The sequence below is a fragment of the Hippocampus bargibanti genome, linkage group LG19 (genome assembly GCF_051943395.1).
Source record: "Hippocampus bargibanti isolate YZ-2025 linkage group LG19, ASM5194339v1, whole genome shotgun sequence".
NCBI lineage: Eukaryota > Metazoa > Chordata > Actinopteri > Syngnathiformes > Syngnathidae > Hippocampus > Hippocampus bargibanti.
In genome coordinates this window covers 407,581-432,076 of record NC_142752.1, presented here as the reverse complement: position 1 = coordinate 432,076, position 24,496 = coordinate 407,581, and the positions used below count along the sequence as shown (strand labels likewise).

The window sequence follows — 24,496 nt, the reverse complement described above, 5'->3', positions numbered from 1 at the left end:
TGACCTCCCGCTGCCCCCCAAAATCGGAATACGTTTGTTTATTTCCCCCTTTTCAATGTCGTTTATTTTAATTCGTTTTTCTTAAAAAAACATCTTTAAGAAAAGCTTGGTCTGAGTTAAATAGCAAAAACAAAGCGTACACCAACAGTCAAGTTGTGCTTTTTTTTATAGTTTCCCTCAATGTAAAAATTCGGACCTTTTATTCAGGACACTTTTGACATATTCACTATGAACCTCAGTACCACAAAAAATAAAAATAAAGCATAATAACAAAGAGGACAATTTTGTGAGCTTTGTTTAGATGTGAAGATTGAAATGGAAATGTTTTTTTGGCACTGCGGTGATGTTGCTGCCCCCAAATTTCCAGTTGTCTGAAAAAAAACAAAATAAATGTAGATTGTCATTGATTTCCAACATTTTTGGTGTTCTGGGGTGAAAGGTGGGGGGGGGGGGGTTGCCTCTTCTGCAGACGGTCTCCAAAAAGTGCCTCATTTAGCATTTGTCATCCATTGAATAAGAGGGAAACTCCACAAGTAATAAAGTCGCTCACTATACTTAAAAGGGAAATACAGGTGATTCATCGTGTGAGGAAGAAGAAGGCGCATTGGGAAACAAAAATCTGTACAGTAAAAAGGGACTTTCTGTACACAAAGCATGCATTTTTTGTCATTTTTGAAGGAATATTGTCAAACAAGATGGCGGCGAGGCTGCCATCTTGCCCTTTTAGCATCCTCCACAAACAGCAAATCGGCGAAGACACGTCGGCGCCTGCGGTGAGGATGTGACACTTCCGGGGGGCGGGGGGTCACGCTGGTAATACTGTGAAGTGGGAGCAGTGAGGTATCCCCCAACCACCTCCAGCCTCCCTTTCAGGGAAGGGGAAAAAAAGCCCCCCCCCTCCACGATCTGAGAGTCTAACGTGAGGTATTATCCAACAATGCCTGCCTTGACGGAAGAAAGAAAAAAAAAAAAAACAAGTCACGAGCTGTAAACAGGATCCGGTCAAAGCTTCAGGAGGACATAAAACCAAACCAAAATGGAGAAAAGAGTCCAGATGAGAAGCCATCACAGTCCACTGAGGGGAATGGCGTTATGTTCTCCGGTTTGTGGGCGAGGGGGTTAGGGGTCAGGGGTCGCACATCCGTCTGGCTGCCCGTGTGGCTCAAAAGTCCCGTAGGAGGTCGCACTCTTCACAGCGGTTGAGGGCCGGGTGGTTGAGGAAGGTGCAGCCGCTGCAGCTCCATTGCGTTCCCTCGTCTTCGTCCTGCTCCGCCAAACCGGGACTATCTGCCGCAGGGGGGAGGGCAACGCCACCATTTTTACACAGCGCCATTCCCAAATTTGCTTCCCAAACGGGTTTTCATTTTTTTTTTCTTGCGGGGTTGCTGATCAAGCGCTGGTCAGACCTCTGAAAATGTTTTTTTTTTCCCTTCCACCAGGGGGCAGCGTTCGCCTGTTGCCCATTGCCTGCTTCAGCTGTTATTAAACCGCTATAGAAATCAATGTATGTACAGATAACAGCCGACTTACAACCGAGTTCCGTTGCGACCAAATGGTCATAAGTCAGAATGGTCGTAAGTTGAACTGCCGCGGATTTATGTGGGATAGGAGATGGGAGACAATCTCTTTTCGTCAATGGATGCTACAGCTTCGTGTTTGCTTTCAACATTTAGCTTGTCGTAGACGTGCACATTCTACCATGACGTCCCTGATCCACTGCTGAAAAGGATGCTTTGATCCTCTGCCCCTTTCAGCCAGAACTGCTTCATGTCACAAAGAGGCTACAGCAAGTGCTGAAGAACGAATGACTCTCTGTGTCTTTGTGTTGTCATATTCTTTGTTATTTTGGGGGTTTCCCCAAGATGGCGGCGCGTGAACACGCAGCGGCTCCTCGCTCTCCCTGCAAATTGGCGTTTTCGTGTTTATTATGTTTGTCAAAGTCATTCTGAGTGGCTCGCACGCTGGTTCCGTCATTTCATTTGTGCTGTATGTGTAGAATTAAAAACTTGATTTAAAAAAACGAAAATGAAGGTCATGGTCGTAAGTTGAGCTGGTTCTAAGTCGGGTGTCAGTTGTATTTTGTCCAGCTGCCCGCATTTCAAGCTCAGATAACTCAAGACCCATATCATTTAGGAATTAACTCTTTTTATCTGATGAAAGAAGATTGGGTTCTTCCACTGAACTAAACGTTCATGTAGTCCCAAAAGTCAAGAAAGAGTCTGTGGGTCCTAGTTTTTTTTTTTTTTTTTGTCCATGGTCTGGCAGCGAAGGAGTTAAAAAGACAGTTAGCGGCGCCTCTTACCTCTTTTTTGCAGGAGATCAATTTCTTTGGTGAGGCAATCAATGTCGATTTGGAGTAATCGGTTTTTGCAGCGCAACTGCTTCATCTCCTCCATCTGCGAAGGAGACCAAATAGGAGGCCATTTAAATCCGAGACGCCAATGTGGACGGAAGGAAGCCTCCATTTGTCTTTTTTTTGGGGGGGGTGGAATGAGCTAACCGAAGGAATTTGGCAGGCCGAGTTGGATCTCTCCAGTCGTCTCCTGCTCAGGTCGTTCTCCATCTCGTTGACTTCCTCTTTTAGCTTCTCCAGCTTCTTTTTCTTCAGCTCCAGTTCGTGCCACAGTCGCTCCATGCGGGCCTTCTGGTGGACCAGCAACGCTAAGAAAAAGATTGTCCAAATCCAGCCAAACCGTCAGCTAAAAAGTCAACTTGCCACACGTCCATACGCAAAATTACTGCTAGCTAGCCTGCACACGGCTCATTAGCTTGCGCGCTTGCTTTCTCTCGCAGAAGTAGATTGATGCTAGCGTTAGCATGGGACTTGTCATAGTGCCACTGACATTCGACTGTTTCATCCATGCTATTGTTTCATTGCAAATTACAATTTATCAAATTATCAAATCTCATGAAAATCTATATAGAGATTTAATGCAAAATATATCAAATCTCACAGTAGTAGTAATAATATATAATAATACATTTCATTTGTAAGCGCCTTTCAAAACTCTCAAGGTCATTTGACAGTCACTGGATCCGTTTTTCTGAGGGTGAGCAGCGGCAGCCACATGCGCCAGCGTTCACTCAACCTGGAATGACTCAAATAAATAAAAACCTAGCTAGCTAGCTATCAGATGGTTAAAAGATAGCCAGCCGGCTAGCTAGCTAACAGATAGCCTATAGATAACCAGCCAGCCGGATAGATAGCTAACAGATAGCCAACCAGCTTAGCCAATGGATAGTAGTATATTGATGCTAACGTTAGCATGGGGCTTGCCGTAGGGCCACTGACTGACATTCGACTGTTTCATCCACGCTATTGTTTCATTGCAAATTACAATCTATCAAATCAGAAGCTGTTTTCTCCGCAAATGCTAATCTTTCGGTCTGTTCAACTTGATTTTTTATTATTATTCAAAAGGGGGCGTTGACCTGTTTGGACACAAAATCAAGATCACCCAATCAAAATGGCGCTTTCCGCCAGCACAAGCAGGAAACAGGAAATGAACAGCAAAAAGGCGAGAATACAGTACATATTTAGTTTGATTTGGTCTGAAAAATTTGGAAATGGGCGGAAAATTGTCATCACTGGAAAGCTTCAAATTTCCAAATTCAATTGATGTAAATGATTGAGGGTCATGTGATCACGTGACAACGAAAGGCTCCATCGGTGACTGCGTGCCAACGTCATTTGCATAACTCCTCCCCTTTTCAACTTGTGCGAATAATTTGATTTGAATGAGTAACCTTCAACAATGGGATGTGAGGGGGGGGGGGGGGGGGTGACTCACATGCAATTTAGTCAATTGCCCAAATAAGGAATCGCTGGCGCGCGCCGACGCTTTAGCCTCCCGAGTGGGACCGGCGTTGGGGGGGCCGCCGACTGGCGCTCGGCGGAACAAAGTCACCTTTGCTTTAAAAAAAAAAAAAACATTCCCGGCGACAAATGTTTCCAAAAGAGCCCCCTCCTCGTTGTGCTGAAATGAGCTTGTTGGCAAGGAGCGATGGAAAAACAATTCCGACTTGTCAGGAAAAAGAAGGAAAAAAAAGGCTCTTACGGCGCCGCAAACACCACTTTAATCCTCAAAACAAATGTGCGCAGCCCCTCCCCCCCAACGACCAAATAAACAAGCCCCCAAAATCCCTCCAAATCTTGCTTTGGACCCCCCTTCGCCCCCCCCCCCAACCTTACCTTGCGTGTAGGCGGCGTCGTCGGAGCCCACGCTGAGGCGGCGCGGCTCGCCCGCCCTGTCGCCGGAGGGCGAGAGCGGGTCGGAGAGGCGCAGGGGGTCCGGCTCGGGGGCCAGGCCCAGCAGGTTGTTGGGCTCAAAGGTGGGGGACACCACCCCGGGGGAGACGGCGGGGGGCTTGTTGGGGGACACGGTGATTTTGAAAGTGTACTTGGTGTTGGGCTGCGTGACGACCACGCGCGGAGAGGCGGCGCCGCCCGCCCCCAGCGAGGCCCGGGATTTGGGCGGGTGGTGGTGGATGTAGGCGGGGCCCCCCGCCCCCCTGGACCCCGCCGGGCCCTGCGGCGGCGGCGGCGGGTTGGCCGAGATGTAGACGGTGGGGGGGTTGCGCCCGCCGCCGTCCTCGCCCGACGAGTTGGCCGAAATGTAAAACTTGGGTTGCGAGCGCGACGCCGCCGCCTCCTCGGAAGGCGGGGGGGCGCCGGCGGGCGGGCTGGCCGAGATGTACAGGGCGGGCTGGCCCCCGATGGAGAGCGGGGGGGCGCCCGCCGACGAAGAGGAGGCGGACGCCGAGCGCGACCCCCCGCCCGTCCGCAGCGCGGCCGAGTTGCTCCTCTGGGGGGATTCCAGTTTGATCTCGATCTGGTTCTTGCGGGGGCCCGTGGAGATGTTCTGGATGTTGTACTGGTTGGGGGGCGGGGCGGAGGACGGCGGCGGCGGAGGGAACCCGCTGGGGGGCTGCGAATTGGTGGGCGAGCCGATGGGCACGTAGACGTGGGAGGTCCGGTGGCCCTGCTGCGACGGCGCCGGGGGGCCGGGCCGGGACCCCCCCGACGGCGGGTGCGAGATCTGGTAGATCTGCGGCGGCGGCGGCCCCCCCTGGCTCAGGTAGGGCCGGATGTAGATGGAGTTGCCCTGCGGGCCGCCCGGCCCCCCCTGCGGACCCCCTCCGCGGATGCGCAGGGAGGTGGGGGCGCCGCGGCCCCCCGTCTGGATGTGGGGCGCCAGCGTCACCGTGATGGGGTTGAAACGCGGCGCCGCTTGCTGGGGGGCCCGCCCGCCCCCTTTCACGCCCGGGGGGTACGGTCCCAAGTGCTGCGGGGGCTGCGCTTTGCTCGCGGGGGGGCCCCGCCGGAAGGCGTCGGGGGTCCGGCCCCGCCCGGGGCCGCGCCCGCCGTTCGTCCTCAGGCCGTCTCGCGCCGCATCGGGAGACTGCGGGCGCGGGTTGAGCCGGGTCACGTGGTTGCGGTGGCCGTCGCCCCCCTCGCCGCACCCGAAGCCCCCCGGGCCCACCTGGGACAGGTACTGGCAGCAGGCGTCCAGGTTGTTGTTGTTCTGGGAGACAAACGAGACGGACAAAGTTGACGGGGGCCGAATCGCCACCGCCCACCACCACTTTTTTTCGCGGGTTTACCTGCAGAACGCACTGGGACACCACCCCTTCCGGGACCTGAGGGAACTTGTGGCGCAGGTCGTGCAAAACCTGAACGTCAATCTGGCGGCTTCCGTGGGCCATTCGTGTGGTGCCACGTCAGGACGACTGCTTCCCGTCGGCGCCGCTGCAGAAAGCCTTCATCTTCAGTCTTCCTGTCGAGGCGGACAAAGACTTTTGTTAGCGCATATCAGCTAACACTTGCTTCTGTTTGGACTTGTCATCTCCTAGCCAAGCCCAATTTCTTTTCCAGCCCAGCTAGCGGGTCCGCCGGGCGGGGCGGGGGGGCGACCGTAACGCCAATTGCGCCCCGAGTGGCAGCGGGTGTGACGCCGCCGCCCGTCGCCGCCTTACCTTTCGTGATTTGTTTGGAATTTCACGTGTGATTTATTCAGCGCACTGTCTTGGCGCTACGTTGCTAAATATACAAGGCGGCGTTTGTTTTATCAATGGAACGGCACAGAAGCTAATTGCTAACGCCCGTTTTACGGCAGCCAAACTTGTGAGGTGGCTCCGCTTTGCGTCAAGATCCGCGAGCTACGGATTGTTCTTGTTTCGATAGCCGATGCGGAGACGTTTGACCGGACCGCTTGCATTCTCCACACGTCCGTCCGTTCGTGTGTGTGTGTGTGTGTGACGGGGCTCCATTTTGGGGCCGAAATCCCACAAAGAAAAGGCCGTTTCCCAAAATGACGCTTTAGCTGTTGCACGATCATTGCATTGTGACGTGACATGTCCAACAAATAGGTACGCTACAGTTCGCTATATTCCACCGCCATTGTTTCTGTCCAGTGAAGTGAGCGCGCTCTGTACTCGCAGTCATATATCATTGCATTTTTGCAAAGTACGTCATCGTTTTTGGTGGTATTTTCCGAGCTATGCAGCTTATGATGACGTCTTGCGCGTTTCCCTCCACGCTGCTTCTTGAAATTTCCCAATACAACAACGAGAAAAAATGGATTGAAGTTGACGCTCTTTTTGCTAACGCTAGTTTATAAAGGTGAGTACGTTGAACTTTTATAACTCATAGAAGTGGTAGATTATCTCTTTTTCTCCATAACTGCCAAGTTTCAAGCAAAAAGAAGCATTAGCATCTATATTTCTAGAGCTGGCAATTTTCTTTCCTCGTATTCAGTCACAGCCATTTTGGATTTCTGAGGAAAATCTGCCTGCATTCAATCTCTGATATTTGCTCATTTATATTTTCAATCTTTTCTTGTTCTTGTTTAGAATTCAAAAGCTTTCCAATAGTACCTTACTTATTAAGATCTGCCAAAAATTAAGAAAGTTATGATCGTTTAAACTGTAACAAAGAACTCGCTCATATTTTCATTGTTTTAACTGTGGCAAAAAATCCCCTATTTCCAACATTGAAAATTCCATTATTTCCTTATTATTTGTCATAGAACGCATGTGGCTACCGCTGCTCACCCACAGAAAAATTGATCGTGTGACTGTAAAGTGTCCTTGAGAGTTTTGAAAGGCGCTTATAAATGAAATGTATTATTACTATGGAACAATAATCTATACATCATTTGAAAGCTATTTAAATGCACTTTAATATGGGATTAGAAAATGTGTGATGAATTAATACCATCACAATGGTAAATAAAACAACATTATTATACAGTACGGTGTATTTCTTTCATTACAATACAATAGCACATTTATTATACATAGAATAGAGACCTGGGAACGGATTATTCTCATTTTAATGGTTTCCTATGGGACATTAATTTTTGGGATACACACTTTTCACCTTACACACACTGTCCGGTAACCAATTAAGTTCGTAAACCAAGGCCCCACTCTATTATTGAATTTTTTTGTCACATCCCTACAACAAAGCGGCAAATAGGAACTTTGCAGACCATCGCAAGATGGCCGTCAAAAGCTATTAAGGAGATGGCGGCTCCAATCGCCGGAAGAATCTTTGGCCGATGTCCCGTGAATTGGCGAGGGAGGGCGAATAAAATGAGGTGGTGGGCCAGATTTGGCCCCCGTGCCTTGACTTTGACACCGGCAGACAAGACGGCGTCCATCGGGCCAAACGGGGGTGTCGGATGTTCATTAAACGACTCGTGATTGACGGAAGAGGGTCAATGACGGGCGCAGCCGCTAAATAATTGTCGAACCTTCGCATCCGTTCAGGTTGGCCTCACATGACATAAGGTTTAGAAAGATGCAGGACATGAGGGTGAGGGGGGGGGGCAACGCGAGCTCGCCCCTGCCTAGCTACGAGCCCCCCCACTTGAAAAAGTGACTCGGCTAACGCAGCTAGCCGACGACTGTAACGTTACACGGGAACTTTGCAACTTTTCTCGCTTTTTTTTGTTCTTTTCCCGAACAAATTCGGTTATTTGGTAGCGCCCGTCGCCGAAAAGTAGCCACAAAGTATTTCGAAAGGAAGAGCGGCATTGTTGTTCGCGGCGCCAGGGGTGTGTGCTAACAGGTAAAAAAAAAAAGACGGAAAGAAGGAAAGAAAAAGTTTTTTTTTTTTTTTTTGCGGGTGGGGGGAGACAAACTTACTCGGACTCGGTCCGCGTCCGCCGCTTCTCCTCGGCTCGCCTTCGAAGGACCTCCGGAGGGGCCGCGGGGCGCTGGCGCGGGCCAAGCCGACGAAGGTCCACTCGGCTCGGGGCAGACGAAAGGCGAAGTGGCTTCCGAGGCCCCGGGCCTGAATGTGTCCTCGGGGCTTGGCGGGGGTTCCGGGGGGGCTTCAATGGAGGGGGGTGGCGAGCCCCAGCCCTCCGCTTTGGAGACCGACGCGGGAATACCTTTTTGACAGGTCTTCTTGTTCTTCTTCTTCGGCCCCCCTCCCCTCCCCTCGACGGCCTTTGGCTTTTCTCTTTTTTGCTCACTTCCACTCGATCCGAATCATAATAGTGTCACACAATATGGCGACCGTCGGAGTGAGGTACTATCGCGAGAGGAGAACTTTTTTTTTTCTCTCTCCAAAAGTTGTGTTGCTGTTGCTGGTTGGGTTGGTGGGAGGGGACTCGAGTCTGTGATGGCCTTGAACTTTTCCTCTTTTTCTCTTGCTCAAGATGCGAACGACCGCGTCGTGAGTAGTAACGGATGTGTAATAAAGCTTTTTAAAAACAAAAAACCTCGACACCTCGTGTCCTAGCTAGCTACAAAAGAAGAATGACTTTAAAATGGTCCATTTCCAGATATCTATGTATATCACGGGTGTTAAAGTCAAGGCCCGGGGGCCAAACCTGGCCCGCCACTCATTTTATGCTAGCAAAAGTATTATTATAGCGAGTTGTATTAAGTTCATCCTGTCTACTTGATATCTAATTTTAAACAGATTCTTTTCTTACAGACAGTGTATTGTAGGTGTTTCAGATTCCTGACATGTTTCTTGTATACTGTATACTTCCGCCTTCGTCAGACACGTGACATGTTTTGAAACGTGTCAGGTATCTGAAACACCTACAATACACTGTCTGTAAGAAAAGAATCTGTTTAAAATTCAATTATTATTATAGCTAGATAGCTAATATATAGCCAGCTAGAGAGCTAATATATAGCAAATAGATAGCTAGCTCGGTAGCTAATATAAAGCCAGCGAGGTTTACAATGCATTTTCCCCAAAACTCACATTAATAATCAAACCAAATACTTTGTTACTTCCGGGTAGAGTTGGGCCACTCGTAAGTCAAAGCAGCATGCAGATCGATTGAAACTTTCTACTGTAGGTTGCAGGGGTGGGCAATCTATGGCTCGTGAGCCATATCTGGCTCTTTTCATGCATTTTGTGTTTGTTTCGTTTTGTCGCCATTCCAAAGAGTCAATGTTGACCAAAAGCGCGAGGAATAAAACCGATTTGAAGTCGATGCATTTCCCTCTTTGGCCACTCCGTGTCACTGTTGCTCCATTTTAACGACTCTGGATTGGAACTTCAAAATTCAGCTCTTAATAATAATAATAATAATAATAATAATAATAATAATAATAATAATACATTTCATTTCTAAGCGCCTTTCAAATCTCTCAATGTCACTTTCCAGTCACAGGATAAGTTTTTCTGTGGGTGGGCAGCAGCAGCCACACGCACCAGCGTTCACTCGACCTGAAAGTAACTCAAATAGATAGAAAACTAGCTAGGTAGCTAGCCAATATATAGCTAGCTAGATAGGTTGCCAGCCAGCTACATAGCTATCTAGCTAACAGCTAGCTAGATAGCCGACCAGGGAGCTAGATAGAGTGATGGATGAGATAGATGAGAGTGGCTGCCTTTCAAGCAGCTCCTGTATTTTGTTTTCTACTTCTTTCTTTCCTTTCCTCTTCCTTTCATAACTTTGCTGCTGTGAAATGTCAATTTCTCCACTGCGATACGAATAAAGATACATCCAATCCAATGATTTCAACTGTCCCATGGGAAAAAAACAAACTGAAATCAATCAATCAAAAGGCAAAGAAAGTGACAGATGAAATATTTGACATTCTATTCTTGTCTTATATTATAAAATAATTTTATTTTAGCTGTTGTATAGTTAGAAGACTATTTCTTGTTTCCAAGTCCATTATGGGTTGGGTTGAGCATTCTGCCTTTCACAAAACCGATATTGCACTTTTGCAACATCCCCCCCCCCCCCCAAAAAAAAAGGACAGCGCAATTGGCTGTCACTCATTCTATTGCATTAAAGAACACCCCCTTTAAAAAAAAAAAGTGATCTACAGGTAGTCCTCATCGAACCTGTGCGGCGCAGGAGGGGTCAGGGGGGGGGGGGGCCACAAGCGTTTTTCTTTCTTCAGGTCTGTTGCGGGTGGCCCCGACAGTCAGTGCATTTCCAGTGAGTCAAGGTTAAAACATGCATCAAGGATCACACAAAACAATTTGACATCAGTCAGTAACGGTCTGGTGAAGCCTGCATCAAAGTGGGGCCTGTTGGGGGGGGCTTCCCGTTAGCTGCCCTGTACATTTATGCGCACATTGCAAGTTTGTGGTGGGATGCAAAAATGTCCACAAAAACAAACAAACAAACAAAAAAATAATAATCCTCCGCTTTGTGGCTTAACAGCGACCGCTAACTGCAGAGAGTGGCTCAGATGAATGGACGTGTGACGTTCAGGGAAAAAAAGACTTTGGAGCTCTTGAATGTCGGGAATCTCATGAGAAGTTCAATGCCGCACTTTTTTATGGAGAAAGTTTGCATTAGATTACAGTGACACCTTGGCTTACGAACTTAATTGGTTCCCAGACAGAGTGTGTAAGGCGAAAGTGTGTATCCCAAAAATTAATTTCCCATAGAAAACCATTAAAATGAGAATAATCCATTCCCAGGTCCCCGTAAAACATAATTTTCTACTTTTCTAAGCCTTTTAAACCACACAAAATATACCTTATTGTATATATAATAAATGTGATATGGTATTATAATTAAAGAAATAACCTGTACTGTATAATAAAGTAGTTTTATTGACCTTTGTCATGAGGAACGTAGCCTTCTTCCACCATCTTCTATTCTATTTTTGATTGTATTTTATTTATTATAGTCCCTATGCTTATCTGTGACTTTAAAGTGTCCTTGAGAGCTTTGAAAGGCACTTAAAATGAAATGAATAATAGTAATAATAATAATAATAATTATTATTATTATTATTATGATTATTATTATTATTATTATTATTATTATTATTATTATCTTGAGGAATGATCCCTTGTCGGTGCTTTCTCTGTGATCTTTTTACCTAGTTCCTCATCAATTGTGTTCTGTTTAGCTGGGTTGATAGCTTTTTGCATCAAGTGTACGGATGGCTTGTGTGGGTTATTTGTGCAGCCTGATTGATGGGATATTTTAACCTTGCAGTCTACACTCTGCCTTTGAACTATCAAAGTTGAAACAGTCCTAATTTCAGTTTTCTATCCATTGTCTCACTCTCTCTCCGTCGTCTGCCTGTCTCTTTATTAATGTTTAAACCACCTCCCCTCACTGCTGCGTTCTTGACCAATCACGTGGCTTCAACCGAAGACTGGGGGCGGGGAATCGAGGACAAAAATGAGTCGGCTGCCATTTTCTTGTTAGAATGGGCTCATTCGCGAACGACGCATCAGTCATTGTGGCAGCTCTGTGTGGATCCCGAAAAATAGTTTGTGTGCCAAGGTAAACTTTCATTAATTTAACGTCCGTTAAACCGAAAAGTTTGTAAGCCAAGGGGTTCGTAAACCGAGGTATCACTGTATTTACACTGTGGGTGTGTGTGCGGGTGTGTCCAATGTGACCAAAATGTGTCATCAGGGACACTACAGGTAACATCCGACTTACGACCAGCTCGACTTACGACCACCCGCACTTACGACCATGACCTCCAGACCCTATTTTAAATGTTCTTATTCTACAACCTGGCACCGCAACGCGCTCGCAGGCCGGGAACGCGTACAACAATTTTGGCTAGCCAGCTAGAATCGCACTCTCGCACAGCAATCGACTGTGTGATGGCACTAGAGGCGGGGAGTTTGCCAGTCATTTAGCCACCGAGTCTCTCTTCGACATTTTGAATGGATTTCGACTTACGACCATTTCGACTTACAACCTTTAGGCCGGAACGGAACTCGGTCATAAGTCGGATGTTACCTGTATTTGCTTTCGTTTGGCTTGACGTCAAAATGGCGGAATGATGGTGGGAAAACGAGGTCCGGGGGAGCCGTTTCCTGGTGGCGTCCAATGGCGACATCGCCGGGGAAGGTCGGACCGCCCCCGCCACGCCCTCGCCCCGCCCCCTTTACTGGTTGGGAAGGCTGAGCCGGATCGTTGCCTCAGTAACGATGAGTCTGGTGGGAATACTGTGAGCTCTGTTGGGACGACGACGTGTACCCCATGGCGGCCGGCGGCGGATTGGCGCCTTGGACGTTACTTTGGTAACCAAGGCGGGAGGCGGCGTGCTGACGGAAGAAAAGCGCCAAAAATCGGCAGACGCTCGCACGGCGCCGATGACTGACTGAGCGGCGACCAACCTGGTACTCGGACTGGAGCGCGGCGGCGCCGGAAGAGGCGCCCGAGGGTCCCATGCGGGCTTTTTTATTGGCCGGGCCCTGGTCCTGCCCGTGTTGCAGCCCCCCGCCGGCGTTGGCTCCCGCGGCCGTCGAGGTGCCGTTGGTCTGGGCGGGGTTCTGTTGAGACTGGGCCTGCGGGCCTGCCGTGGGCTGCTGGTTCTGCTGCGTCTGAGTCTGGCCCGTCGTCTGCTGGTGCTGTTGCGTCTGGTTCTGCGAGCGAGCACACCAGGGCGACCGCTTCACATGTGACCCATCACGCCCTTTTTCATCCAACAATTCGTGATGTGTTAGCTAGCTATTTAACTAACTAGCTGGCTATCTAGCTAGCTATCTATCTAGCTCTCTATTAGCTGGCTATCTATTAACTAGCTATTAGCTAGCTTGCTATCTAATTGAGTTATTCCGGGTTGAGTGAACGCTGGCGCGTGTGGCTGCCACTGCTCACCCACAGAAAAACTCATCCAGTGACTGTAAAGTGACCTTGACAGTTTTGAAAGGCGCGTAGAAATAAAATGCATTATTTTTATTATTATGTAAATAAATGCTCTCGCCCAGCAGCGGGGGCGCTCTCGCTCCCACCACCACCGGCGCGAGCGCCAGACGCCATCTTGGTGGGGGCAGCAGGCCTCATCCTGAATCTTTCTGTTTCCTTTGTGTTGCATGCCTTTTTCTTCTTCAATTGCGACATTTATAGCCGACACAAATAACTCGCCGCCGACTAAATTTGATGAGCTACGAATTCTCGTAAGCGCACAGAGCAACGTGTCAAATCACCTTTTCCGCTTTCTCCTCTGGCTCGTCTTCATTTAGAAATTCTCTTTTTGGGTAGGGGATCTGGCAACCGGCAAACACGCTGGAGGCAGGACAAAAACAACGTGGTTCAAAATGGAGGAATGTCAACTTTCCTGATTAGTTGACGGACGGGCGGGTCTCGTGCGCGTTGTGATTGACGACGTGGTTCCCGACAAACGTGGTCAATGACTCACTCTGTGCTTGGTAAGGGCTCCTCCAGGAAGTAGAGATCTTGAAGGGCCTGCTCCGACGTGAGTCTTTTGTTGGGGTCCATGGTGAGCAGTTTCTGGAGCTGGAAGCCAAAATGGAAAAGTCGTCAATTGGCTGCGTCCGCCTTTGGAGACGAGTTGACTGACCAGCAAGAAAACTCTGCTGTCCGCTTTCACTTTGTGTTTCTCCATGTATTTGATCAAGCTGCTGTTTGCATAGCTGCAAGAAACAAAAGGGGGGACGGGGACGGGGGCCATCATGGACTCGTGATGTCAGGTGGCCCTTTTCAAGCGTCGGAATGCACTCACGTTGTTCTTCTAAAGTCTTTCTGAAGTGTGGGATATTCGGGCATCTTCCGGATGTCTTCCCAGTCTTTATCTGAGACACGCCGAATCAAATGTTGAAAGGCGGTTAGCTAACAAAAGAACACTTTAGCGTTAGCGCCGAGCGCAGACCTGCCGGGTAGCCCATGACGCTGAAGATCCTGTCCAGTTGGTCATGATGGAAGGGGTTACTGGTCTTGATGTCTTCCTGGCGACAGTGAAAAATGGGCTCCGACGTTAGCAGCTCGGCGAAGATGCAGCCGATGGCCCAGATATCTGCGGCGGCGGACAGACGTGAGCCACCTCATGGCCTGTAAACTTTCAAAATTCTTCTTGATACATTTTGCGCTATCCATAACCTTGCCCACCCATACCTTTCTGACCTTCTTCAAATGTCTATTCCCTCTCGTTCCCTCAGATCATATTCCTCCCTCCACCTCTGTGTGCCCCCCCTGCACGATAGGGGACAGAGCTTTCAGCTACTCTGCCCCCAAACACACTTCCTCGCGACATTCGTAACATGGATTCTCTTCCAACCTTCAAAAGCCACCTCTTTAAAATGGCATTTTCTGTGTAGCTCTCTCTCTTGTTTCAATTTATAATTGTATTGTATTTATTGTATTCTATTTGTAATTGTATTTTATTTATTATAGTAATGTCAGAGCTGATGTTCGATCGGACACTGTGGACAAAGACTCAAACCCAGAAAGATTGTCTTTACTGCCGGCAGGAGACGCAGCCATTCATGACAGACGCCTAAAGTCTGCAGCCCTCTGCCAAGCTATTTCTTGAGAGTATATGCAAATTAAAGTGATACATTAGTAAAACATAGTTTTCTTGATTAGAATACCACGCCCCTGGGCGTTCTAAGCGCGAACTGCCAGCTGTAAGCAATAAAACATTGTCTCTTCCATGAACCGATAAATTTGTAACCTGGCTAATGAGCTCTTCATGTGAAGGAGTTTCAAGTCGTAAATTGCTTCGGTGATAAAGGAGTTTCCCAAGTCCTAAATTCTGTCCAAGGCCAGATCTCCGATCGAGATGAAGATATTATAAATTGTCTTCCCCACCCCCCGAATCAGCAATCGCATGCGAGAACTTGAAAAATTCTCAGATGCGCTTTGACTTGTCGACGTGCCAATTGAACACGTGAGCTTGAAACAACATGGACGAACCACACGCAGCATGCGTCTGGCGCTACATGCTAAACGTGTTGCCTCATGTTGAAGAGAACCACAAAGCATTCCTTTCCGTGTAGTCCCACTCCTGATCATCCGGACTTACCGATAGCTTTGGTGTAGTGGCGAGCCCCCAAGAGGAGCTCAGGAGCCCTGTACCAGAAGGTCACCACCACGGGGTCCAGGTCAGCCAGTGGCTTGAGGGGCGAGTTGAAGAGTCTGGCGAAACCCATGTCGGCTACGCTCAGCAAGGCCAGGACGTCCAAAAGACAGACAAGCGAAGACAATCTTGACAAGTTGTATTTGCTTTAGCGCGCCAAATAAAATGATGTGGCGGGCCAGATTTGGCCCCCGGGCCTTGACTTTGACACCTTGTTGTGATTGCCCCCCCCCCCCTAAAATTCTTCTCTGGGCTCCATTTTTGGCAGTTTGATGGTGCTACAGGGAGCCCACTTTGCCCCGCCCCCCCGCGAGCCAACGCCTGCTTATCAACAATTTCCCAAGCGCTTGTGAAGCAGCGTTTGGCGCAAACAAAGAGCCTGTTGTGCTGCGGTGCAAGCAAGCCAAGGCCAGGGTTCTTATCGCATCCGTTGTCTCGATATTTGGCCAGCCTGCCTTCTTCGTACGCGTCAATGTCACGTCGGAGGTTAGCGTCCTTTATCCGACAAAATAAAATTCCAATGCCAAATCAATCAATCAATCAATCAGTCAATCAATCAATCAATCAATTAATCAAAGTGGCTTTTTTGGTGGAATGTACCTTACCGATTTTAACTCTTCCTCGTTCGGGTCCTTCTCCCATGACCAAGATGTTAGCTGGTTTCTGCACAAGAGAACAAGTTGGACAAATAGACACAGTCAAGGTTATCGACGTCATTTGCTATCGTATAATAATACTAATCAATTTCATTTCTAAGCACCTTTCAAAACTCTCAATGTCACTTTACAGTCACAGGATAAATTTTTCTATGAGTGAGCAGCGGCAGCCACACGTTCCAGCCTTCACTCAACCCAGAAGTAACTCAAATAGATAGAAAGCTCGCTAGCTAGCTTTGTATCTATATCTATCTTTTGCTTAATCTAAGCTATCTATCTATAGCTTTAATATGGACATTCAGTGTATTAGCTAAGTAACTGTCTATTTAGCTAGCTATTAGCTCTATAACTATCTAGGTGGCTAGCTCTCTATTGGCTGTCTATTAGCTATCTGCTAGCTGGCTAGCTAGCTTTCTATCTGTGTATTTAATATGGACATTCAGTGTATTAGCTAACTAACTCTATCTAGCTAGCTATTAGCTATATAACTATCTAGGTGGCTTTCTATCTGTTGGCTATCTATTAGCTATCTGCTCGCTGGCTGGCTAGCTTTCTATCTGTTGAAGAGGAGTCAGGAGAGAACTTTGAACGAATAAGCGGAAAGCTTGTTGTGTTGCTGCAATGTTTGCGTTGGGGCAGGAAGACACAAAGCAAGAGATCCCCTTGGGGAATCCTCAACCTCCCCGTGGAGGCCAGGGTTGGTACGGCCCGGTGGACCTTTTGCTGCGCTATGCAAAGCTGCTACGTTAGCATCTTGACAGAACGAGCTCCAGGCTGTTATGTAACACCCCCCGTGTCCCCCTCCGCCTCGCCAGCCACTCCGGTGTAGCTTGCGGTGGGTGGGACGAGGGGGGGGGGGATGGGAAACGTGGAGCGTTGCCATGCAAAGCTAGCTTCTGGCTGAGTGGAGCAACACGGCGGAGGGCTAGCGAAGCGTCCGAACGAAGCACAACGCCACCCGAGCGAAACACGCCTCAGCACTTTGATCCTCTGCCATGTGTCACCGCGAACCGCATTTAGACGACAAGCTAAATGTGGTTTTGGTTTTTTTCTTGCAGGGGTGCCGCTCAAGCGCTGGTCAGACCTCTGAAAATGTTTTTTTTTCTTCCACGAGGGGGCAGCGTTTGCATTTTGTCCATGTTAGCGCTTTGTTTCAGCGTCTGCTGTTGTTAATACGCTATAGAAATCAATGTATGTACAGGTAACATTCAGTTCCGTTGCGACCAAACGGTCGGAAGTTGAAATGGTCGTAAGTAGAACTGTCGCGGTTTGGAATTGAAGTGGATTTATGTAGGACAGGAGGTGTGAGACAATCTCTTTTCGTCAATGGATGCTACAGCTTTGTGTTTGCTTTCAACATTTGGCTTGTCGTAGACGTGCACATTCCACCATGACGTTGACGTTTATGTATTTACTATTTATTTATTTTCATTTACTTTTCCTTTATTGTATCCATTTATTCATTTGTTTTTATTTGTGTTTATTCTTTTATTTTCATTATTTTTTACGTATTTACTATTTATTTAATTATTTTTCCATCATTGCTATCTATTTGCTTTCTATTAGCTATCTGTCCAGCTACCTAGCTAGCTATCTATTTGCTATCCATTTTTTATCTATTAGCTAGCTACCTAGATGGCTATCCTTTTGCTTTCTATTAGCTATCTGGCTAGCTACCTATCTATGTGCTATCCATTTTCTATCTATTAGATAGCTACCTAGCTGGCAATATATTTGCTATCTATTAGCTAGCTACCTAGCTGGCTATCCTTTTGCTATCTATTTGCTTTTTATTAGCTATCTGTCTAGCTACTTGGCTAGCTACCCAGCTGGCAATATATTTGGTATCTATTAGCCAGCTACCTAGCTGTCTATCTATTTACCATCCATTTGCTATCTATTAGCAAATGGAGTCAGTCACAAGGCAGCCGATCACCTGCTCACACTCCACAACCTGCCCAACAACGACAAATCCCACGCCAATTCCGATAGGACAACAATGGCAGGAAGTCCTGGAAATCAAGCGGCCTTAAATCATCCACGCCAGCCAATCAGATAGCGCCGGCGCTCCTAACAATGGACAATTTCATCCATCCAGCTGCCGCAGAAATTGGGCTACAAACAACAAACACGACACGCTCCAGAAATAGTCGCCGTGAAAATGAGTCCAAAGCCGACGGTGCCCTTTATCTTCACTCCAACTTTGAAGTGGTCGAAGATCCAAAACAAACAAACACAATTGGACATTGTATGTTTGACACTGAAAACAACGGCAGAGCAAATGATAAACGGCTGGCGGGGTTTTTCCGATGTTCAAGATGGCGCCGCATGACACGTCGTCAAGCTCAAATGGATTTTGGTGACGAGTGACGGGGAACCGAGGTCATCGGAATTTTGACTTTGGTGACTCGAGGACATCGGAAGTTTAACTTTGGTGACTCAAGGACATCGGAATTTTGATTTTGGTGAATCGAGGACTTCGGAATTCTGACTTTGCTGACCCGAGGACATGGGGAATTTTGACACTTTGGTGACTCGAGGACATCAGAAGTTTAACTTTGGTGACTCGAGAACATCGGAATTTTGACCCGAAATCCGAATCTGTCAGACTTTGCGTATCTGACTTTGCGAATCTGTCCGACTTTGCGTACGTGGTGGACGAGTGAAGGCGGAGAGGAGCCGTGAGGCCGGAGTAGAACCTGATCTGCTTACCAGATCCCTGTGGAGGACCCAGTTGGCGTGAAGGTAATGGATCCCGTCCAGAATCTGATAGAGCAGAGACTTGACCATCCCTCGGGGCAGCTGCACCGGCTTTTTGTTGGCTTTGGAGGCGCGGTGGAACTTGATGATATGCTAAAAGAAAGACAACATTTGGACTCCTTCCTCTTCGGCGTCAAGCAAACAAAATAATGCACTGTAAAACCCAACAAGTTGAAAGTACTCAACATTTTTATGGCAACTGATTACGTCAAAATTTTTGAGTACAGTTTACTCAAAATTTGGGGCCAAAAGTCACCCGTGACTGACGCAAATGGATACATGACTAAATGGGTGGTGGTGGGGGGGGGGGGTAACAGAAACACACTTAGCCACACGTAGCAATGGTGGACTTAGCATACTGGTACTGGGACGCTAAGTCCCACAAACGCACACCTCGTTGGTGTTTTTCGATGATCTTCTTCTGCTCGACGGTAATTGTCTTTTGTGTCCTCTTCGGCTTAACACTAGCCTGTGATGGGGTCTTTTTCGGTCCCATAATAGCAAAAGTACTCCACTCGATAATGAACCATGTCTGCACTCAAAGAAAGAGGGTGTGGAAAACTAGTCCCGCAGCCACCGTGGCGCCGTGTGGTTTGGTTCGTCCGCCGAAAAGTTGGTAGTTAGTCAGCCAAGATTATATTCTCGCGAATTTAATGTTTGTAAGGCGAAAATTTCATAAACTGGGGTAGCACTGTCTTCCCAAGAAACAGTTTTGTCTTTTTTTTGACTCCCTTTATTTTGGAGTCCAAAACGAACGAGTCGACAGGATCCACCTGACTCGACCGTCGACGCTCGCTGGTCGATTTGGACGCCGCCGTCCGTCGGCGACTCACCCAAAGGTCATGTTCGGCGTAGTCCAACAGGAGCGAAACCTTCCTGTCGCTGTGCGAGAGGAACACCTTCTGCAGGGCGATCACGTTGGGATGTTTCAGTTCTCGTAACAGCTGGAGAAGAACACAAATAGTCACAACGACGGCATCGAAGCTAAAACGGGGCCCAGAGGGCGACTGAGCGACGGATGGACTGCCAAGTCCCGTAACTTTGCGGTCTTCGCCGGCCGTTTGACGTTTACGACGTTCGCCATTGCACAACATGGACGCTTTGAGAAAAGCAGATAGCAACATGATATAGCGCACCTGTGTAGCCACAAACATGACGGTGGGAAGAAAACGGGCCGGCTAATCCTCCTTTTCAAGAAAATAGGTCATGTATATACCTATAAACTGAAAGCAAGCCATCTAGCCAATAGATAGCCAGCCAGAAAGCTAGCTAATAGATAGATAGCTAATAGAGAGAAAATAGATAGCTACCAAGGTAGCCAGCTAGATCGACAGCTAGAAAGCTAGCATACACACGATGTAAGGAGAAGCATTCTACTACAGGTAACGTCCAACTTACGACCGGCTGGACTTACGACCACCCGTACTTATGACCATGACTTCCAGACCCAATTTTTAAAATTTGAACAAGGATGGATGCTAATAATAGCTGCAGGACTTCTTCCCACCTGCGGAAAAGCTACATTGGAGCTTTCACGGTCGGACGAGATTGCAAATACACTTTGGAGCCATTTTCTTTTACAACTGTTTGGATAGCTAAGTAGGACTTTCGGAGTAACAATCGTTGCTAGTAATAATAATAATAATAATAACAATAAATGATGCATTGACCACATAGAAAGAATAGAAATGTTCTTGATTTTTAGTCCGTCCATGTTTTCGTTGTCATTTTCTTTTTGACGCTTGTCTCTTATGCACGCATAATCGCTCCAAAAAAAAAAAAACTCAGCTGGGCAATGTAACATGAAAAAGGGCAAACAAGAAAGTTAATGAATAACCAAAAGTGCAGTTGATGAGGAGATCAAACCAGATCTCAGCCGACCTCCACCCAGCTCGTTTAAATGCTAGCAAACCAGCTAACCAAGAACGTGAATGACTTTGCAACATGAAAAATAATAATAATAATACATTTCATTTATAAACGCCTTTCAAAACTCGCAAGGTCACTTTACAGTCACGGGATAAGTTTTTCTGTGGGTGAGCAGCGGCAGCCACACACGCCAGCGTTCACTCAACCTGGAATAACTCAAAGCAGATAGAAAGCTAGCTAGCTATTTATCTAGCTGGCTTTCTGGCTATCTAGCTAGCTATCTAGCTGGCTACACAGTTAGCTAACTATTTGATATCTATCTATCTATCTATCTATCTATCTATCTATCTATCTATCTATCTATCTATCTATCTATCTATCTATCTATCTATCTATCTATCTATGCAGCGAGCTATCTAGCGAGCTATCTATCTATCTAGCGAGCTATCGAGCTATCTTGCTGCTATCTTTTTGCTATGTTGCTGCTCTCTATTTGCTATCTGCTATCCCGTGAGCTATTTAGTTAGCTATCTAGACCTCAAAATCCGGCAAGGAGTTCAAAAGCAGTCAATTTCTTTTCAAACTAATCATTTCTTTGCTCTTCCAGAAAAACATCATGCAGCTTAGCTTCCAGTCATTGCAAGTTCTGTATGGTGAGATCCCAACCATGCACGAAAACTGATCAAACACTTTGTTCAAATATTTGTCGTCGATGAAGGACGAGCCAAGCCGCGGGCAGGTGAATGGGCATCGGTGAAAGGGAAGAAAAAGGGAGGGGGGGCCGGGGGTTATGACCACATATTGAAGGAAACATGAGTTTTTTTGCATTACCATGTGCCTAAGCTAGTGATCCAAACGACGGCCTCGGTTAAAAGGGCCTTTTTCCCCGTCATTCAACCCCCCAAAAAACTGCTTGAAATGTCCACACGTTTCAGGAGGACATTGACAAATGCCTTGCCACTTGTCTTGTGGTGTCAGAGATGTTCGATCGGACACCGTGGACAGACTCAAGCCCAGAAAGATTGTCTTCTTACTGCCGGCAGGAGACGCAGCAATTCATGACTGACGTCTGACTTCTGCAGCCCTCTGCCATGCTATTTATTGAGAGTATATGCAAATGAACAACACAAGTTTTCTTGATTAGAATACCACACCTCTTGAGGTCTAAGCACCAACAGCTGTAAGCAATAAAATGTTGTCTCTTCCGTGAACTGATACGTTTGTAACCTGGCTAATGAGCTCTTCCTGTGAAGGAGTTTCAAGTCGTAAATTGCTTCGGTGATAAAGGAGTTTCCCAAGTGCTAAATTCTGTCCAAGGCCAGAACTCCGACCAAGATGAAGATGACAGTTTAACTTGCTATGTCTGTTGACCTCAGATTGACCCCAGGTTGTCCGTGCTTCAATTGTGTATTCTAGTCACACATGTTGACTAAGCATATAACAGCACGAAACTTTGAAATATGATAACTTCTTATTCTTTGTCATCTGGCAACATCACCGGACATTTTTGCCAAGTTGTGAATTCTGCGCACATCCTGGCCAAGTGGAAAACGTATACGCTTGCGTAATCAGCTGACACAATGTCAGAGGGGGGCCATGTTGTCACTATGCCGCCCTCGATTGGACTCGCCGAGTCTCAGGCTGATGACGGCTTTCCCTCCCTTTCCCCCGATGTCATTATGGAGCTATCTGGCAACCCACGTTGCTCTTCCATTTGAATAGCTTTGGCAATTGTTGCTGAAAAAATGGATAGCGAGCCACAAAAATGGCTGTCGTTTTTGGGCAACACAATAAAAACTGAATTGATTGGGATGATGAAGAGGACAATGAAAAAATGTGAGCTTGTGACATTTTGGAGCTATTCTGCTTGTCTGCCTTGTTTTCAAACAGTTTAGCAAAAGTATCGGCAAGATAAAATGATTTCCACTTCCATTCTTTTTCCTAGAGCACAAATCAAAATGTCACTTACCGCAATTTCCCTGCATGCAGACATTGAAATTCCAGTGCCTTCTATTTGTTTCAGTGCATATTCCTTCTCATCGATCCTGTAAGAGGGTTGGGGGGGGGGGGCACCAGGGAAAATATCACATTAGATTCCGCGATATGGAAAGATGGAGGAACGCAAATACTGTACGACTCCTGACTGGGGAATGCTCAGCTATATATCATTGAAATTAAGTACAGCGATCTGTCGTCATGATCTGCATGAAGCAAGCAGAGACGTTACTACCTAGCAAGTCAGAGTAGTTACCTTGACGTGTTACAGAATAGTTATCTTCACGTGTTACAGAGTAGTTACGTTCACAAGTTAGAGAGTAGTTACCTTTACATGCTACAGAGTAGTTACCTTTAGGTGTTACAGGGTAGTTACCTTCACGTATGACAGAGTAGTTACATTTGCGTGTGACAGAGTAGTTACCTTCACGTGTTCCGTTGGAACGTTTGACAACACTGACATTGGTAAACATAATCTCTGTTGATTAATCTGCACGTTTAAGAGCTACTACGGTCAGTCAGTCAACCCAGAGCGGATTTCACAAACGTTACAGCAGCATCGTTACATCGGTGACGTGCTTGAGCGTGACAACAAGCCAAGTTTTATGTCCAACTACGAGTATGGAAAAAAGTTTGCTCGCGCAGCGTTGGGATTAGGACGAGAGGGGGGGGGGGGTGTTGAATTCGAAAGGGAGCCTCGACTGCTTGTCTCGCGCGACGCGAAGACGACATTCGTGCACGATTGACAAGACATGTCAAAAAACGAGATGGCTCGCTCGTGTGTCGTGCAGGCGAGAGGAGACCAGCGGGCATGGGGGAGCGAAGAGGGAGGAGGGGAGGGGAGGGGGGAGTGAGCGCGTTCCATGAAAACAAAAACACAGACGCGGGCTATCACTTTGGGAGGGGATTCAAATCCAACGCGCCGTTCCTTCGTAAACACACGCACGAGTGTTGCTCGGCAAAAATGCAGCCGGCGATCACTTTCAAATCAATCGCAACGATCAGATCGGCGATCGTCTTACCCGTCTTTGCGTCTCGCTTTATAAACGTGCCCGTAGGTGCCTCGACCCACTTTGCAACCTTCATATTCGAACAGATCTTCCACTCTCTCTCTTTCGGCGGCCAGCTTTGTTTTGAAGTCGTAATCCATTCTAACCCATAAATACGTCGTCATTTACAATTAAATCAAATATTAATTATGGCATGCATTAATTAAATAATCTGCTCGCTTGATTCCCCCACCATTTCCTTGTTTGGGATTTTGGTCTGCTCCGCTTAATGTTCACTGCTTCGTTGACGTTTCTAATTGGCGCATTGGGGTTTTTGGGTCACGTAGTCCCGCGGAGGAGACGCGGCGGTTCTCGTCGACGAGAGAACACGCGTGGAAAAACTACACGTCTCATATCTCGCCGCGCGAGGCGTATACTCCGCTACGCTTTTCAGAATCCGGGGATTGGTTGTTTGAATTACGTCGTGTACTGTATACATAACGCCGTTGTTCACTAGTCATACTACTCAACCTTGGCAACAGAGGGGGAAAATACTGGAAAACGAATGGCCACGGAACACCATTTAATAGACATCGATTACTCGTACGAGATGACATAGTTTTGTTCGGACGATTGATTTCAAGTGATTGCCAAAGAACCAATCGAAGCTGTCTGTTTTCAAAGGGTGTCATTTGAAATGAAGGAATACTTTGATCTTCGAACAGGCTGAACGTCGTCTCCCGACCGAATTTGAACGTGAAAATCACGCCTCTGTGTCTACTAACTGTTAAATAACAACACAAAAAGTGACATCTTACTTTTATTTAACAAGTGGGAATGTTTTTGTGAACACAAAAGCTCAAACTGCGACAGAAAAATCAAAAATGAACGTGTCGTCACGCGACGTCGGTGTTGTCAAGCGAACTGCTGTAACGGACA

At 47.3% G+C, this 24,496-nt stretch overlaps 3 protein-coding genes across 3 annotated transcripts in view; 1 reads left to right on the top strand and 2 right to left on the bottom strand.

Annotated features, from left to right (window-relative positions):
- amd1 (adenosylmethionine decarboxylase 1) overlaps positions 1 to 24,496 on the top strand; it is a 33,054-nt gene that overhangs the window by 320 nt on the left and 8,238 nt on the right. The gene's annotated exons all lie outside the window — the stretch shown is intronic.
- On the bottom strand, positions 223 to 8,630 carry tab2 (TGF-beta activated kinase 1 (MAP3K7) binding protein 2). The gene is made up of 6 exons (XM_089022428.1): positions 8,152 to 8,630; positions 5,605 to 5,777; positions 4,193 to 5,525; positions 2,501 to 2,661; positions 2,303 to 2,396; positions 223 to 1,287 (listed from the first exon to the last, which is right to left on the bottom strand). The coding sequence occupies exons 2-6, from the start codon at positions 5,704 to 5,706 to the stop codon at positions 1,163 to 1,165; spliced, it is 1,815 nt and encodes a 604-aa protein (XP_088878554.1). The 5' UTR covers positions 5,707 to 5,777; positions 8,152 to 8,630; the 3' UTR covers positions 223 to 1,162.
- On the bottom strand, positions 10,064 to 23,919 carry cdk19 (cyclin dependent kinase 19). Its single transcript, XM_089022435.1, has 13 exons — positions 23,591 to 23,919; positions 22,543 to 22,618; positions 19,538 to 19,648; positions 18,657 to 18,797; positions 15,894 to 15,951; positions 15,235 to 15,366; positions 14,083 to 14,226; positions 13,936 to 14,005; positions 13,774 to 13,846; positions 13,612 to 13,709; positions 13,400 to 13,478; positions 12,587 to 12,835; positions 10,064 to 12,514 (listed from the first exon to the last, which is right to left on the bottom strand). The coding sequence occupies exons 1-13, from the start codon at positions 23,740 to 23,742 to the stop codon at positions 12,389 to 12,391; spliced, it is 1,509 nt and encodes a 502-aa protein (XP_088878561.1). The 5' UTR covers positions 23,743 to 23,919; the 3' UTR covers positions 10,064 to 12,388.